Genomic DNA, 18,864 nt, shown 5'->3' on the forward strand with positions numbered 1-18,864 from the left:
ATGTGCGAAGACACCCTAAAGAGCAGATTCCACTGTCATCCACCTATAAACTATCCTGCAAGCAGTAACTGGGTGCCTGTTAATACTTAGTGGGGCTCCTCTGGCCCTCATGATATTGGATACTCTCTGTGGCATACTTTCTACTAATTTCTGATACATTTCAGCCGTTATTTCCCTCCATTCATCGTGCAAAAGTTCTCTGAAGGAAGATGCATCGGCCCGTCTACAATGGTGCAAAGAGCATCATCATTGGACAGTTGAGCAATGGAAGAATGCTCTATGGAGTGATAAGTCATGCTACTCCACCTTCACATCAGATGTCTGTGCCTGGGTGTGGAGGACCTGCCTGTGTTTATAGCCTCATTGGTTCTAATGGGTCCATGAAATACACGGCCAGCACATGAGCAGGAAATATGCCCGTGTGAATGGGTCCTAAGGTCTTACTGCCACTTGATTCAGGCAGGCTCTCCCCAGCCTAAAATGGCTGATTACTGGGAGCAGTAGATTGCAATGTACATGTCCACCTTAAGGGCTGAGTGTTGATGGATCCACACACTCAGTCACTCTTCCTTGTCAGAAGCGGCTTCTGCAGTACATGGTTATATAGCTGAGAAGACTTCTGCAGGTGGAGTAAGAAAGGGCTATATTGTCTGCTGCCAGAGGGGGAAGGAGATTGATTCCGTACAAAGCCAGCTCCCAGCAAGGGAATACATGAAAAAAAGGATGAAAACAGTATATTTCTGCGCTAGAAACTCTGCAGATTACTTTTAAAAAGCTATGAACAGCCTTTCAGGACTTTTAGTATAAAATGATGCATGTGAGAATTCATTTAACAGTTACTATAATGTTGACCTCTATGGGTAGAATTCCATTGTGATCAATGAAAATGCATTATTGCAGAGTCTATGGGGTGGTCTTATGAGCTATTTCTATGCATGGTCATACAGGGAAGGCTGACACTCACAGATAGCTCCGCCCACTGGACTCCTAAACACAGAAAGTGCAGTGATATAAATGAATAAATACAAGCTCTACTGAATCTTCTCCCACACATCTATATATCAATCTGCTCCGCTCATCCTGCTCTGTAATCTGCTGCCCACAAACAGAAGACCTGACCGGTTCCCTTTAAGGATCATTTTAAGGGAATGTTCTTGAAGCGATAGCCGCGCCTCGTGTCTGGTTCCTGTTAAAGAGAATCTGCTCTGGACTCCACTTTCCATGGCCGCTCTTCCAGTTGTTCGTTTCTTCTCAGAATAGCTGGCCGCGTCTATTCTTCTGGGTTATAGAGGAAATATATGCTGATACAGCAAAGATATAATTAGATTTCCTCGACCAGACGGCGTTCTATTCTTCATCCGCAGCGCAGAGGCTTTAGTGGACAACAGACAAAATATCGCTGCTAGTTTCTAAAGTTAAGTCCTGGCAGTGTGTCTCGTGTGGTTGTCCTGTCCGTAGAGTGAACCCCCAAACCGGGTGTAGTCTATGGAAGGGTGGACGGGTTTATATATGGGATTCCTTTAAAGGGACAGTCCACTTTAAATTCCCTTTTTCAATTAGGCAGATCATCCTTTGGTGGGGAGGTGAGTCCTCCTAAATGGCGAAGGGACTGTGAAGCATATGCAGCACCCACTTCTGCATCACCTGACCGGCGGCGGGTTTAGTAGCGGTGGCTGGGTGAGGGATGAGCGCTGCAGTGACAGCTGAGTGGTGTTGCAGGTTCAAATAAGAAGCGGGTCTGCAGCTGAATGCCAGTTAAAATCTGCATCATTTGCGCGGACTTTGAAGTGGTTTTTGATGAGGAAATGCTGTTGATTTTGCAGCACAAAAAGTAGGTCAGGCTGCGTTTAAAAAAAAATGCCCATAAAAATCCAGCGACGTATTCATAGATTTATATGAGCTCCATGTTATGATCCCCAAAACACGGACCAAATACGGAGCTAAAATATGCTCGTCTGAAACTGGCGTGAGGGGGCCGTTACACGTGTGAGAAAATCCTGTGTTCTTTGAGCGATGCGGAGTGAGCGAAATGCAGAATTATGAGACCCATGTTTTCAATGGTTTCATTCCCATTTGCGATGGTTTCATTAATGCGAAGTGAGGGGGAAAAAAAAATAATAATAAAAAATAAATAAAAAAATAAAAAAATCGCAGCATGTCCTATCTTTCTGCTTTTTTTTTTTTTTTTTTTTTAAATCTCCCGCGTTTTCCTATGGAGCCAAACTTGCAATTTTCGTGCGATACATTTTTTAACATTAGAAACTCCTATTGTCTATCGCGGGAAAAACGCGCAAGAAAATTGCAGGCGGCAGTGATGTTTTTGCAAGAAAAAGCATTACTGATGCTCAGACATCTCATGAGCAAAGTTGCTATATTGTGATCGCCAGTGTGAAGGGGCCATTACTCATCTTCAGTTACATTCTGTCATTAAGGGGTTGTGCTGGAATTGAAAGTTATCCCCGATCCACAATGGAAAATGTCCAGATCAGTTAGGATCTGCACCGATCTGGAGGGTGGGGGTCCCAAAGACCCCAACGTGAATAGGGCTTCAGTCAAGCATGCTGTAAAGTTTCCGCTATCCTCTACAAATGGTGTAACTTTTAATCTCGGCACAACTCCTTTAAGTTGGCCGTACAGTAGAGATTGTGGAAGAGGATGGGGACCATTTTTTGCTTTCGGCACAGTTTTGCGACAGACGTCATTTGAAGGCATCTATCTGATAGTTGATCTACCATAATGGATTATTTTGGTCTTCAGTGGCTAAAAACTTTTCATGCAAAGTGACAGATCCGCATTCCATTAATTAAACCCTGGGCCAGAGATGACAGACGAACCGTGAATGACAAGTTGTTCAGAGAGTGACCATCTAAAATCCCGAACATGGCCATCTTTGAAGTTGAGTCGCGTGCAGAGCAGCATTCATAATTCTGGTGGTAGCTGCAGGACCATGTATCTCACTGCTGCCCTCTGCTGGTTCAGTGTCTGTGAAGTCCCACAAGGATGGAGTTACTGTAGTCTGATCCAGGGCGCCCAACAGTCATTCTAACGATAATGACTCCTGTGCATTTATACCGGAGTGAGGATCGGTCAGTGAATGGAGGTGGAGCGGGCCGAGGATCGTTCCAGCCGCCCGTCCCCATCCACAGATAAACAGCCTGTTTCCACGGGCCGATCACATCTGAATCGGAGGCTCCGTTCTGAACCGCTGTCACAGATTTCCCGTAGGCTTGTTCCTCACAGGCTTATGCCTTTGTGTGCGCAACTCAGTGCAATGTATTACTGCTATGAACAAGTTTTTTTTTGTGCGCGTATTGCCGTAATTTCCTGTACACTTCGCGCTCACAGGACATGTTTTTTGTGCGCAGGACACAACTACGCCTCGATTTAAATGACTATTTAGCTAAATTAGTTCCAGATGTGTTCTTTTTCTAATGGAATTGCGCAGCGCATTGTGCACACCCTCCTCATAGACTTCCATGGGGACCTTTGGTGCACAAATGCGCACAAAAGTCGAACATACTGCGGTTTTTTTTTTGCACGTGCAAAAAAAGAAAATGAGAACGAACCCATTGAACTTAATAGTTTCTATTCTTTGTGTATCACGCATGCAAGTAGTGTGGATCCGCCATTAAGAACCTGGACAGTATACACTGCATGCAGTACTATTTCATCCGGGACGAAGCCAGAAGGCATAACATGAGCAGGGCGGGCTCTATTAAAACTGAAGGGGTTCATTTGTCGCCACTTAGTTTAAAGGGGTGTTCCAGCAATTCGCAGTGAAAGTTCTAGGCTCCATAAGGCGATGACATGGAATTTTGCAATATGATGTTATAACGCTTTACAAAGCTGCAGAGGTATTGCCTGTGGTCATCTTCACCGAGGGCCACATCAGCATTATGGTTGACTTCAAAGGGCCGTTTGTATTAGTAATACTGTATTTTAAGGCATAGATTTAAAAAGGAGGGGGGTAGGGAAGAGACGGACCACAGTATGGTTCTAGTCCAGAAAAATTGGGGCACAAGTCCCCCAACACAGACTCTTACTCTACACTGCCCCATAGTTAGAAAAAAAGGAAAAATTCTGTGAGTTCGCAGAACCTGGTAAAAGGTTCCCAAAAAACTCCCTTCCTCAGTATAAGTAGCGGTATAACACAACGTCCTCTCTGGTCCATGTAGTGGGCTCACAGGATACGGACTGGTGGGTGGGAGCAGACTGTACTCTGCAGGATGGTAGCGCATACCAGCCGAGATGTATAAGCCGCCTCGCGGTCTGAGCCTGACGAGCAGCGCTGGACTGCAGGATAGGCTCAGCGGGAGAAGCAGACAGGGGTGCGCACCAAAGGCTCCGGGGGCCGCAGTAACAGCCACAGCGCTCAGTCTGCATGCACCCAACATCACAATGTAGAACCACCATGGCCACAATTCCAGTGACAGGCTGCAAACGAGTCCGCAGTTCGCCAGAGGGTCTTCTAGGCACAGCTCGGGACCCTCCGGTCTAGAAGAGGGTCTTTTACGTCTGGACCTCGAGGGCCAGATAAAATGTCACGGTGGGTCTTGAGTTTGACACGTGGTGTCACAAGAGAATGGCAGACAGTCGCCAACCCCTCACAATGCCTTGTATTAATGTGTGCCGTCACCTATAATGTCTGCGGTGCATCAGTCACAAGTCAGATCTTCCACCAGCGTTGGGATCGTCCTCCTGGTTTGGGGAACGGTCAGCGGGTTCGGATTGCAGTAAATGTGCTGAGTGAGGCAGGTTGAAACAAATGGAAACACTTGAGTTTTGTAGCTGGAATGAGATTTTAGGACAAGCACTTCTCCAGCTGTCTCCTTGGCAGCCGCCGCCGGCGTGTTCCACTGTACATATGTGTTCAGAGACGGGAAAGGCTGAGAGCTTCAATGTAATTTTCAAAGAATAGACTTGCAAAAAGCTTCCAAAGAAAAGTCCCCATATTAGTCACATCCACTGAATGGAGCCCAGGTCAGGGAACATCTCACTGTAATTATTCATCAAGGTCACAGAATCATTTTTATAAACGCTGTTCTCTATAGGCGACCATCAAATTCACCAAGTGACCCGCCTGACGAGCTGTGCCACCTCCAGTGGGTGACGGTGCCACCGCCAGCGGGTGACACAAGATCTTCAGGCCCTTGTAGATTAGTAAGTCTAGCCATGTCATTCACTATATGTCAGAAGAAACCTGGAGAGGTTTACTAATAACCAGTTCTCTGACTTTGCAATATACTTTGTGCCTCCATGTCTCCTAATGCCCCCACATCTCTGCTTGCTGTCAGTGAATGAGAGCATGCCACGGCCTGAAACTTGTACAGACTGAACACTTATCAATGCAATAGGGTTGTTACAGTTGTATCCAGTCTTGGCAGTCCTCTGTGATCTACACACATCAGTGCGCAAAAGTCTCTGCTAGTTTGTTACAATGTATCAGTGCAGCTAAAGCTCAATTTACAGTCAGCAGCGCTATTTTTTTAGTTCAAAACAGCGGAACCTTAACGGCATGGATGCTTATGTTTTTTTTAAGGGTACATTTGTTTGGATGATTTTTTTTGTCCGTTTCTTTGTTTTTTTTACAGTTTTTTTAGACACACATAGAACGCATTCATTTGAAAGGGTGTATTTACTGAGACGAATAGTCTGATTTTTGGACAAGAATCGCACATGTATTTTCCTCAACTGGACATGCGCAGAGTATAATCAACGGAGCTGTCACAAACTGATAAGCAACGGAAACAAATCTTTTTTTATGGATCCATCAAATTTTTCTGTTTATAACTTGAGACCGTGTCACATGGGTGTATGAGCATCGGGGATGCATATGGAAACACTGCCTATATGCAGTGTATTGCGTATGGACAGCGTTTCATACGCAGCCTATATAAATGTATAGGGCTCACGCGCGGTATGCAGAGAAACAGAGCGTGCTGCGATCTATTTCTTGCGCGTATTGAAACGCAGTGTCTACACGCCGGTGTGCATGGATCAAGGAAAGTCCATTGACTTTCATTGACTATATTCACCGCGTATTATGCGTCCGTGCAACGCCTGTGTAATGTGGGTGAAAACACGGTCGTGGGCATGAACCTTTGAATGGGATGATACAAGGATCCCTCCCATGATCTGTTTTTATACCCAGGACTGCGACGGTAACAAGAGGGCATCCGCTACGTCTAGAAGAAAGCAGGTTTCATCACCAACACAGAAGGGTTCTTTACTGTAAGAGCAGTGAGACTGTGGAACTCTCTGCCTGAGGATGTGGTGATGGCAAAATCCATAGAGGAGTTTAAGAGGGACTAGATGCCTTTTTTAGAGCGCTATGATATTACCGGATATAGACACTAAATAATCAGCGGGGTTGGGGATCCGGGTCTTGGAGTCAGGTGGGATTATTCTCACTGCCGTTATGGAGTCGGGGAGGGATTCCCCCCCCCCCCCCCCCAAATGCAGTAATTGGCTTCTGCCTCATTGGGTTTTTCTTGCCTTCCTCTGGATCAACAAGGGGGTGTGTGGAAACAGGCTGAACTGGGTGGACATTGTCTCCCTTCAGCCTAACATACTATGTTAGGGCTTATTCAGACGACTGTATATCGGCCGGGTATTCACGCCCAGCCGATATACGGCGTCTCTCTCTGCAGGGGGAGGAGGCTGGAAGAGCCAAGAGCAGGAACTGAGCTCCCGCCCCCTCTCCGCCAACTCTCCACCCCTCTGCACTATTTGCAATGAGAGGGGGGCATGATGGGGGTGGGGCTAAGTTCCGGGAATTTGCTCTGCCCCATTCCGCCTCCCCTCATTGCAAATAGTGCAGAGGGGCGGAGAGGGGGCGGGAGCTCAGAGCACTGCTCCCGGCTCCTCCAGCCTTCTCCCCCTGCAGAGAGGGACGCCGTATATCGGCCGGCGTGAATACGCGGCCGATATACGGTCGTCTCAATAAGCCCTTACTATGTAGAATGCTTGTGGTTTGTCTTTACTGGATACATTAGAAACAAAATCTTAACTGTGATAAGTATTTTAGGTTCGGAGGTTCTGTTGCAGATCCAGCACAAAATACCGGAAGAAATAGCGCGGTACGCAACGCAGATTTTCTTTAAAATCTCCCACCCAATCACTGAAAACGGCCATATGCTTACTGACTCAGAAGGGCAAGCATGTGCACCACCTCAGCATGCAGGTAGCAGACTACCAAATGAGGGAACCAATTACACCTGTGAGGGACACCGATGAGACAGCCGCTCATACAACCTCCTAATGTAGAGGGGGGTGGCTGCTTGGTGTATAGTCCCACACAAAGTGGATACAAAGTGCCAGACTATTCTGATACATGTAGTGCACCATGCAGATCAGAAAGCTATTAATGATGCCATATTAGTTTGGCGGGTTGCCCTAGTACTTTGTATCTACTCTGTGTGGGAGTATACACCAAGCAGCCATTGGAGACCATTGTGAGGCATCGGAACGCCACGGACCAGGTGAGTATTGTTTTGGTTTTTTTGCAGGTTTGCTAGGGTTTTTTTTTGGGGGGGGGGGGTGGCTTATATTTCAAGCCTCCTCCAAAAACTGGGGTAGGTCTTATTATCGGGGAAACACAGTGTGTGTATATTATTTATTATGCAGGTAGCGTTTATGAGTTACCATAATGGTGATGCCCGCTGATGAACAAGAGATTACCATAACCCACCTCTTGCAGTAGCACTGGTGAAATATACAAAATCACATACTGTATATGTACAGGTCTGCCACTATGTAGTTGTGTTTGGCACAGGGATGAGCAGGAAGCAGCTGTGCCCGTATCACCCACAGAGGGCATCAACTGAGATTGGAGATTACTCTTATTCTAGCCATGTTGCCAGTAGCTCACATGTGGCAGGCTCAAGGGAGCGTGTGGTAAAGCGCTGCGGATATAATGCAGCGATTTACTGCGGTGTGGACCTGCGTATCGCCGCGTATGGCAGCGAATCTTGCCTGCACATGGCGGTGTATCTCGCATGCGCTGCCTGCACTGGCTGCCTGCTTCCATTTTTTAAAAGATGTATTTATAAAAATTCCGTTCTGTCACTTAGCAATGTTGTGTATGAACGGCGCACAGACACAATGTAATTGCATATGTACAGCGTCTTGTATGCACACAGAGAGAATAATAGGGCTGTGCCGCGCGTAATACGTGGTAAAGTAGAACATGCCGCATACTTGTTTACTCGCGTATTACACTCAATGAAAAACCGCTATTGTGAGCGTAAGAGTGAAAATCAATGTGTGTGAATTGCTGCGATGTACCGTGTATTATACATGCGTACATCTCACACAATTCATCTAGGCTCGTGTGAGCCCGACCTAATAGGACCACTTGAAGCTCTGTTGACAGTAAAAAAAAAAAAAAAAGTTATGACTCTCAGAATATGGCAGCAAAAAAAAAAATCCACTAGAGTAGTTGTAATGAGCCGAAGAATAATCACAACATTACAAGACACAATGAGCACCATGAAGACAAAATCCAAAAAACAATGGTGGAATGGACGCTGTGACCCCCCCCCCCCCCCCCACCATACCCCCACCACCACCCATCATACTCAGCAACATGAAATTGAAGTTTCTCAACACATACATACTCCAAAATAGTCCATTAAAAATGCCACCTGTCCCACAATAAAGTTGAAATATTTTTTTCATCATCCGCTAATTCGCTCGGGGGGGGGCGGTGCCAGGGAGGACAAACAAATGAAGGATCGCTTTTTACACATAACATCTTGCCAACGACTGAAGTATGATTTTTATGCCCTCATGAATGAGCGCTAATAGTTATTGCTTGTCGTTCAATCGTTGGCCATGTTTACACTGAGCAATTATTGTTCCAACGTGTCCTTAGACTACTAATATACTGCAGCTGCTTTCTCATTGGACAGAGCTGCTCACATGGTCAGCACAGGCCAGTCAGAGAGGAGCATGAAATTAACCTAATGAGGAAGCCTCAATTTTCCCCTCCTGGGTCCATGAATTCTAGTTTATGCTGCAGTCCTGTTCAATACTAAATAAATAAATCTTGTTATTTGTAGAGCGCTTTCAGGTAATAACTTATTACCCCCCACCAAGCTGGGTTCTCATTTTACTGATTTTGGAAGGCTCAGTCAACCTTGAGCCGACGACCTGAACCAGGCAGGGATTGAACCTGCAACCTTCAGGTTGAGAGTGAGAGTTTAGGACTGCATGTCTGCTGCCTTAACACCCTGCCCCACACAAGGACTATTAACATTTCTGTATTATCAGTTGCCGGATTACAGGAATCCTGCCGTATTTGTACAAGAGGCGCTCCGTAGGAGATGAATCGCTGCCTAAAACATTTCTCTAGAATGTCTGATATGTAGAAGAAATGTCAGCCATTTGGAGAGCAGATGCCAGAGATGAAAGAGCCGGTATCTCTGGCGGCCGGGATCTGGCTTGTTTTGAGAGCGGCATCATATAATTGCACATGACGCTGATGGAGATTACAGGCAGTGATTGCATCTTCTCCTTTGTGGGCCCAAACCTTTTAGGCTCGCGCTGCAGCGACGCTGTTTTTACATAGTGGATTTGTTTCCTAGACTAATGCGATATACCGTATAACGTTCCGTCCCCATGATAGATGCGCCTGCCAGGAGGCTTATTATCTTTGAGCTGTTTTGTCACTAATGGTACGCTCTGTGCATACTGGGGCCGGAGCCGAAATCTCAGATGCGGCCGATGATTTATGAGAATGTAGGCAAAAGACCAGGGACGCTGCTAAAGGCTCAAGGGCCCGGGTGTGAATGTTCGGCTTGGGGCCCCCCCTCACAACTTCCCTTCATGGCTGCCAAAAAATCTCTGCAAAGACCTTTACGCTGCGTCGCTGGGTCTCTTAAATGACCTGTTGATGCAGCACCAGCAGCCGGGTGATGCCGGCCATGTGCCGTAACCCCCTTTCCCTCCCCAAAAGATACAGCAGATCTGCCCTAGTGTAGCTCAAATAAGGCAGTCATCATATAGATACCAGCTCTATGCACTGATAGTGATTACAGTGCAGTTACCTCCAGTGATAGTGATTACAGTGCAGTTACCTCCAGTGATAGTGATGACAGTGCAGTTACCTCCAGTGATCACAGGTGACGTCTCCTCTGATTGGTGTTGTTTATGTTCCCTTCTTATAAAAACGTCTCATCTCTGCCGCTACCCTCCATGCCCCTCACAGCGCCTTCCCATAGTAATAATGCTTGTATTTGTATCCCAGACTGTAAGAGTGCCCCCTTTGTGCCCTGCAAAGTAAGAGTGCCTCAATACAGGTGTCAATTTCCACACCAAAATCCGAAGTGAAGTCCGCTCCATGTATATTTAGCCCCTAGCACTCCCCACAATTCTCCTTCTGAGTCTCCCTCATTCTGAGTGTGAGCCCCCTTCTGTAGCCCCATGCACAGTGTAGGCTCTCTTCTGTGCCCCCCACCATGCTGCTGGTTGTCCCTCTTCCTGTGGTCACACAGCCCCCCTAAAGCTCAGGCCAGGAAGATTACAGGTTGCTGCATTCTTCATGCTACCGCACTGTAGCCTCATAGCTCCTCGGAGCGTCGCACAGACCGTCTCCTCCCGCTCTCCATACACTGTACCGGTTCGTGCGATGCTCTACGGCGCGGCAGCGTGTAAAATGTAGCAACTTATAATATAGCTGGTTCGAGCGCCGGGAGGACCTGTGAATGTGCTGATGAAAGCCCTTGGGCCGAGGCACAGTTGGTTCCCCTGCAGCTTTGCCACTAAAAAATACCATTTAGGGGGAAACGCTGAAAAATGGAACATGGGAATCTCCTGGAAAGACAAGTCCTTGAGTTATTAAAGTCTATTGAATCACTTGCTGCTGGGAAAGCTGGGTGAACCACCCAGTCCTGCTGGACTATCTCATCATTGTTGGGGGGCATGAAGTCTATGAAGGGATGCAAATGGTCACCAAGCAGTGAAAGGTAGCGGTCACTGGTCAGTGACGTGTTTAGGCGGAACAGTAGACCGAACCCTGCCATGAGAAGACCCCACACCAGTATGGAGCCTCTACCAGCCTGTTGACAACTGGGGTCCATGACTTCATAAGGGGTCTGCGCCACACAAACCCCACCATCAGCCCGAAACTGTTGGTACCAAGACTCATCGGACCGTGCCACATGTTACCAGTCCTGTAGGGTCCATTTATAACCTCAGGAGCCGAGGTGAGGCGCTGTGCCCGGTGTTGTGGTGATAAGAGGTCCTCTGGTGGGTCTTCTGTTCCCATATCCCATGGAAGGTAAAGAACGCAGCACTGACCTGCGGCATATACGTGTGTGGCCTTCTACGATATAAATGTGTGGGGTCTCCTGCGCTGACCTGCGGGATATACGTGTGGGGTCTCCTGCGCTGACCTGCGGGATGTACGTGTGGGGCTCCTGCACTGACCTGCGGGATGTACGTGTGGGGTCTCCTGCGCTGACCTGCAGGATATACATATGGGGTCTCCTGCGCTGACCTGCGGCATATATGTGTGGGGTCTCCTGCGCTGACCTGCGGGATATACGTGTGGGGTCTCCTGCGCTGACCTACGGGATATACGTGTGAGGTCTTCTGCGCTGACCTACGGTATATACGTGTGGGGTCTTCTGCGCTGACCTGCGGGATGTACGTGTGGGGTCTCCTGCGCTGACCTGCGGGATAATACATGTGGGGTCTCCTGTTCTGACCTGCGGGATATACATGTGGGGTCTCCTGCGCTGACCTGCGAGATATACGTGTGGGGTCTCCTGCGCTGACCTGCGGGATATACATGTAGGGTCTCCTGCGCTGACCTGCGGGATATACGTGTGGGGTCTCCTGCGCTGACCTGCGGGATGTACATGTGGGGTCTCCTGCGCTGACCTGCGGGATATACGTGTGGGGTCTCCTGTACTGAAAGTGGATATGATTTCTGCCAAAGTCGCTTCTGTGTACATACAGACAATTATAGCCGGACGCCGCCGGTCGCCATCATTAAGCCCCCCTGGTGGCCACTGTGGTGGTGACGCCTTCTATGACATTTTTTCCGGTACACATGATGCTGCGGATCGAGGAATGTCAAACATACAACTTTGGACCTGTAATGTCTGTCTGGCAGCCACTATCCAGCCTCGCTCGAACTCCGATAACTCGCCTCGCCATGAACCAGTCACCATCACAAGAGAACCCCTCACAATGTATACAGGTGCGGGCCCTCCGCCACTTCATCATCAGCTGACGCCCGCTAGCATCTGGCACGTCAGTGTATTCACAGCCTGTAGGAGGATGTTGACTACTTGGCCTCATTTATCAAAACTGTAAAAAGGAAAGCTGTCTGTTGCCCCGAGCAACCAATCACATTCCAGATTTAATTGCTGGAACTGCTGTGGTAAAATAAAAGCTGCGCTGTGATTGGTTGCTCGGGGCAACGGACAGTTTTCCTTTCAGTCAGTTTTGATAAATGAGGCCGAGGATTTCTCCCAGAAATTAAAAAAAAAAAAAAGACACTAAACCCAAGTCTGTGATTCTTCGTGTTTTCTGTTTCTTAGTAACGTATATGTGGGAATCTGTATGACGGTTGTGCGTTCACCCAGCTTTCCCGTCACCCTGTGAGCGCCGTGCCCTGCAGCAGTGTTGTGCCGGGGATATATAGCATCTTTCATAGGGCTCACACGGGCGTATGCAGTCTCCAAAATATGCAACGTTTCTACTGCGTGTGGATATGCGTATTTAATGCGTATGCTTTTTTTTGCGCCTGTATTGCCTGCGCAATAATGTACCGCATACTTTACACACACAAGAAAAAACGCAAATAATGTCAGAGCTCCTCAGGTCGCCCATACACCGCGAATACGCATGGAACATCATATTTTCCGCACCCATGTGATATGAGTGTATTCCGCCCCAAAATAGAACACGCTGCTATTATATGCATGTTTGAATTGCGCAGTGCGAACCAATGGGGTTTATGCCGCCTGCATTCCCCGCTTAAAAAATCTGCAAGTAATGCGGACCGATAGTACGCCCGCAGACCCGTATGTTTGTCATTTTGGGATTGTAGTTGTCACCCAGCTTTCCCAGAGACAGATGGGAAGTGATAGAACTTGCTTAGAACGCCCTCTATAGGCGAGAGCGGCAGTCACTGGGGTTTCTGGCATTCTGCGTGCGTCCTGATATTGGGATGGCTGCCTGCGGAGCGCTCCTCATGGTCATCTGTATTCAGGCTGAGTCTCCCATCTCACGTCTGGTCCATGGCGGCTCCGTTATCTCTGGGCTGGAGCTTGCAGACGCTGCGAGGCCGTGTTACGCCACTCTGCACATTATCCGTGATTCTCCTGTGGCTCCATATTAAATTAGACAGGCGACCAGTCAGAGCTCCCAGCGCGCCGCTGCTGCCAGTGAAGATGGGATTTGGTGTCGTCGTGCAGTGTCGTCCTCCCAGCCGGCCGGTCCTGAGCGTCCTTTAGACATTAGTCGGTGCGCAGAAAACATGCCAGTGGCTGGGTGGACGTACAATGGGTTGCAGTGCTCTGTGTTTTAAAGGTAAGACGCCATATCCTAAGGGGGAGGCGCAGGGGCGTATGGGGGTCCCCGCGATTGTAGTTGCGCCATTTATGTAGCCTGGAGACTGCCTGTTCCTCCAGAGCAAGGTCTAGGTGTACTCTGCAAATCACAGATGTCGTCAAGTCCATTCCAAATCCTTCTGACGTCGATAGACCTAGATATAGATGTAGAAGAGCCGAGTTTGTCATTTGGCACAATTCAAGGCCATATGTCTGCCGGGTGTGCATAAGCGAATATCCACACGGACGATTAGACTAAAATAAGGCATAATATTTAAAATGGTTTTTTTCACACGTGCGATTATTATAATCCAAGCGAAAATTGCGTATTCAAGTCTATGGTTAAAAAAATGGATTGCACCCGCGATTTCCATGTTTTTATTGCATGTTACCATGGTAACCATTATAAAGAGTGTGCAGAACTAGTTAATTTTGCCTATCGTGTTTTTTTTTGGGGGGGGGGGGGATGTAAAATGGATGAAAAATCGCGTGCAAAAATCACAGAAATGTAAAAAAACTTGTGTGAAATATCACACAAAAAACGCCCGTAATATACTCTTAAGGATATCTGCACAAGCATAAAAACAGCTATGTGACCGTCCCAGCTCTGCTACATCTATGTAGACAGAAACACTGTTGCTGGATTGGTTGTACCTTCTGGGGCTGCGCTGCTCCATCCTGATGCGCTGATCACTAATTACTTGCATCAGACGCAGTAGCGAGAGACTCTGCCTGGATGTAGTGGAGCCGGTTTGCACTCGTTGGGTTTTGGATTGTGCATTGTTCATCTTGGTCACACATACAGCACTGCTACATCCAGGTGAAGCAGAGCTGACTTGGTCACTTTGCTGTGTGTTTTGTTGATAACGCAATAGCCTTTCTGAGTTCCTAGGGGAAGCAGCCCATGACATCATGACAAACTCAGCTCTGCTGCGTCTATACATACATTATGTGCAAATGTGGGGAGGTGATTTTGAGCATGTCATCATTTAATCGTTATATTAGACTCCGCGAGGAGCATTGTCGTATCCGCTGCAGTCAGTGGACAACCTGCGGTCTCGGCTGAGGTAGGTGATTGTGACTTGACAGGAGAGAGACATTCCAGGACTGATATATCCTGGGACTTTCTGGTCTGGGGGATGTGTCTTATTGGGGATTATGTTACATAAGGATCATGTCTGCCGCCCCGCTTCCCGAGCTGCGTTATATAAGCAGCTGTAGGATGTTCCTTCGGATCCGTGTACAAAGCTGCGGCTATGCGGTCTAAGTGTGATATCACATGGGCCAGAGTTACCCCGCAGGACGCACACGAACACGCAGATGTGTCATCCCACACCAAATTCAGGCAGGTCTTAGGGTTCGTTCACATGCAAGAATCACTGAGGAATAGTCCGCGTCAAAATCTACGGCTTTCTGCTGCGTATTTTTGTCCCGTCCGTAGGCAAAATCCACGTTTGGAATTCCGAGGTGGAAAATAGACTTTCTGTGTCGAAAACCTGTTTAAATGGTGTAATATTGAAAAAAATTGGCTTCCGATGTGGGAAAGTATTAATTGGACGGGGGTGGGGGGGTGTTTTTGGTGGAGGAGATGTTTTCCGCCATATTGAATTCAGCTCCGGTTTTACAAATGGGAAGCGGGTCATGTGATATATCAGTCTTGGCTAAAAGCTACTCAAACCCACTGGAAGTGCCACTTACCTCCTAAACAAGTAAAGTGAGGGCAAGACTGACACTTCCAGTGCGTTTTTGGGTAAATTCTAGCCAAGGCTGACATATCACATGACCCCCTTCCCGTTTAAAAAACCTGAGCTTAATTCAATATGGCGGAGTTCAAAATGGCTTCCGAAAATCTCACACCTCCCCACAAAAAAATACAGCCTCCCTTCAAATTAATACTTTCACACTTTGGAAATCAATTTTTCCATTATTACACCAGTTAAACAGGTGTGTCCAGACTTTTGCCCCACCCTGTGTTATAAATGACATATGGGGGCCCCATTACAGATTTTGATTTGGAGCTCAGGAGCCTCAAAAATACCAATGTTGCCGCATTTTGTGAGGTTTTGTCCCAAATGACCAGTCGTCTTCAGTGTAAAGTTTCTATAGCTTGGCATTCACTGTATGGATTAAATGGGAGTGTGTCAGGGACTGACATCAGTGGAGCGCTGCTCTGAAGCCATGGCAGCTAATGCGCTCCTGTGGTTACTTAATTCCGCTGGATTGTCTTGTCGGCCCCTGATGCCAATGTGCCTCGCTGGGGGTCATTCTCCATGCAGACTCGGGATGGTAGGTCGCTGCCTGCGGACTGTGAGCGCCCGGCGTGTGTCTCCGTGTAATCACATCATCTTGTGTACTGTTTATCTGCTGAAATGAGTCTTCGTCCCACATAATGGCGGCTTTCTTTGGTGCGCAGGGAAAGCAAATAGAGATTTGTAGAGCAGTTTGCATATTTACTTGGCAGGGAATCAGCAGATAATGGAAGAGCAGCGATGTTTCTGCACAGAATCATTTCCTGAAAAATACTTTCAATTAAATGAGCATGTCTGTATTGTGAGCGGCGGTCGGTGAGAGCGCACACACCGGGCTGGGAAAAGACGGGAAATGATGGCCTTTAACACCTTCAGGTCTGTGCCGTAATGACCAGGCCGAATTTTGGAAATCTGGTGTGTGTCACTTTAAGAGAGAATAACTCCGTAAAGGTTTTACACATCCGAGTAATGTTGTATCTTATTTAGGTGGTAAAGGAAGACTGATTTGTGTAGATTTATTAAAACCGCCAAAATTGAGGAAAACTTGTAAAATTTGCCTTTTTTTTTCAATGATATGTTTCCACTTGTTTACTTTATTTTGCAATCACACCTGAAAAAGTCTCACGTTTCTGAGCAATTCAGACTTATCAATTGAAGATTATTTTTTAAAATGTTGACACATTTTTAATTTCTATTTTTATGTAATTTTATCATTTTTAATGTATCATATGTTTCGGACTATAAGACGCACCCCAGGTTTAGACCACAGAAAACAGGAAAAAATATTTAACACTAATTTAAACCTCTCTGGGGGGGGGGGGGTGTCTAACAAAGTGGAGGAACTACCGTCATTAACTTTGATGCTCTAGTATAGAAAAGGGGGGTTAATAGTGAACAGTCCGCTCCTATTAAACCTAGTGTGTCCATTCAAACACTGGCGGAAGCACGCAAGTTCACATTACACACACACACACACACACAGACACAGTTCTGCTACATACATACACACACACACAGTTCTGCTACATGCACACACACACACACACAGCTCTGCTACATGCACACACACACACACACAGCTCTGCTACATGCGCACACACACACACACACACAGCTCTGCTACATGCACACACACACACACACAGCTCTGCTACATGCACACACACACACACACAGCTCTGCTACATGCACACACACACACACAGCTCTGCTACATGCACACACACACACACACAGCTCTGCTACATGCACACACACACACAGCTCTGCTACATGCACACACACACACAGCTCTGCTACATGCACACACACACACAGCTCTGCTACATGCACACACACACACAGCTCTGCTACATGCACACACACACACAGCTCTGCTACATGCACACACACACACAGCTCTGCTACATGCACACACACACACAGCTCTGCTACATGCACACACACACACAGCTCTGCTACATGCACACACACACACACAGCTCTGCTACATGCACACACACACACACACACACAGCTCTGCTACATGCACACACAAATCTACAGCGACATGTCAAACACTGATTTTTTTAACACTACACCTCCACCCCACCCCCCCATCCCCCTCTGAGTGATCTCTGGCATTATCTGCTGGAGGGGATTGGGCAGGGAGAGGGAGGACTATGCAGCTGCAGTATGTATGGCTGCAGAGTTCTCTAGATGATCAGACAACACACTGTATCAGTGCACTACCAGATCATTAAGGCAGTGGTCAGGGGTCTCTGGATCTACCAGACCCCCCTGCCTGTGAACCATAAGAAGCAGATGCTTTTCATCAAGATTTTATCTTACTGAAAACTGCATCTTGGAAAACATATGGTATAGACATGGTACTGATGACTGATGTAATAACTAATATGTGTGCTATATTAATATAAGAGTACGTTCACACGTAGCAGAATTGCTGCAGATTTTCGGCGTCAAATTCTGCATTACACCACTGGGGGGGATTTTGACGTACATTTTGATGTTTATCCACATCTGAAAGGGTGAAATCAGCTGCTGATCCGTGTCAAACATCCACACCAAATGTTGTGGATTTTGATAAAGATGTGGTGCAGATCTGTTGGAAGTCGCTCCGATCGCTGGATTTTCCTATCTAATGTCAATTCACACTGAAACCGATCCACAGAAAACTTGTCATGTAATTTGTAAGCTACACTTTCGAGTCATGGAGACCATTCCATATAGGGAAGCGCCAATCGTGAGAGGGCCGGGGGTCTAATAAAGGGGCCTTTCAGTGTATCTGCCACCTACTACTTGATGAGGTAGATGGAGTAAAAAAAGAAATGCAAAACTGCAGGATCAGACTGCTGTACACGGGGTTTGTAGTCTGTTACCATGACGATACATAGGCCTGCATAGCAGCTGTAGACACAAAATGGTAGGCCTCTGGAGAGACACATTGTTTGTTGCAGTCATACCCTGTAATGACAATAATAAGTCTTATTCTTTTTTTTCCAGTATCAGACTTACAAGAAGAAGGCATCAATGCCATCAACCTGCCCCTTAATCCGATTCCTTATGAGCTGGACCCAGAGGACACCATGCTGGGTGAGTTCTACTCCTGTCTCTAGTATTTGCCTAGTATTGATCGTGACTTCAATAATACATGGGGTTTTTTTGCTCTAGAGGAGAATGAAGTGAGGACCATGATTGACCCATTCTCCAGAAGTGACCCTCGACTACAGGAGCTCATGAAGGTAAAACCTATTAACTATGGTTTTTCTACTTTGATGTCACTAAAAAATAATAATTGCATAATAAGTTATAAAAATAAAAAATATTGTGTCTTAAAGGGGCATTAACTTTTCAAAAACTTATGATTATGTAATAGAACTCTGTTCCTCACCATTCTTGCTGTAGCGGTTTCAGGCACGAGGTTGGAGCCTCAGGTGTCATAGGCCTAGGTCTGGAGAGTAGTCAGGGATGAGCCAGGAGTCAGCAACGGGAGGTCTCAGTTTGCAGTACAGAGGGATGAGGCGGGTAACGTAGTCAGAAGGGAAGCCAAT

The 18,864-nt window shown here is 47.0% G+C and overlaps 1 protein-coding gene across 1 annotated transcript in view; it reads left to right on the top strand.

Annotated features, from left to right (window-relative positions):
* Positions 1-18,864, top strand: part of PARVA (parvin alpha) — a 71,377-nt gene that overhangs the window by 23,099 nt on the left and 29,414 nt on the right. The window contains exons 2-3 of the mRNA XM_066583559.1: positions 18,317-18,406; positions 18,485-18,555. Coding sequence (XP_066439656.1) covers positions 18,317-18,406; positions 18,485-18,555 — 161 coding nt within the window. The remainder of the gene's footprint in view (positions 1-18,316; positions 18,407-18,484; positions 18,556-18,864) is intronic.

The sequence above is a fragment of the Eleutherodactylus coqui genome, chromosome 11 (assembly GCF_035609145.1).
Source record: "Eleutherodactylus coqui strain aEleCoq1 chromosome 11, aEleCoq1.hap1, whole genome shotgun sequence".
Classification (NCBI taxonomy): domain Eukaryota; kingdom Metazoa; phylum Chordata; class Amphibia; order Anura; family Eleutherodactylidae; genus Eleutherodactylus; species Eleutherodactylus coqui.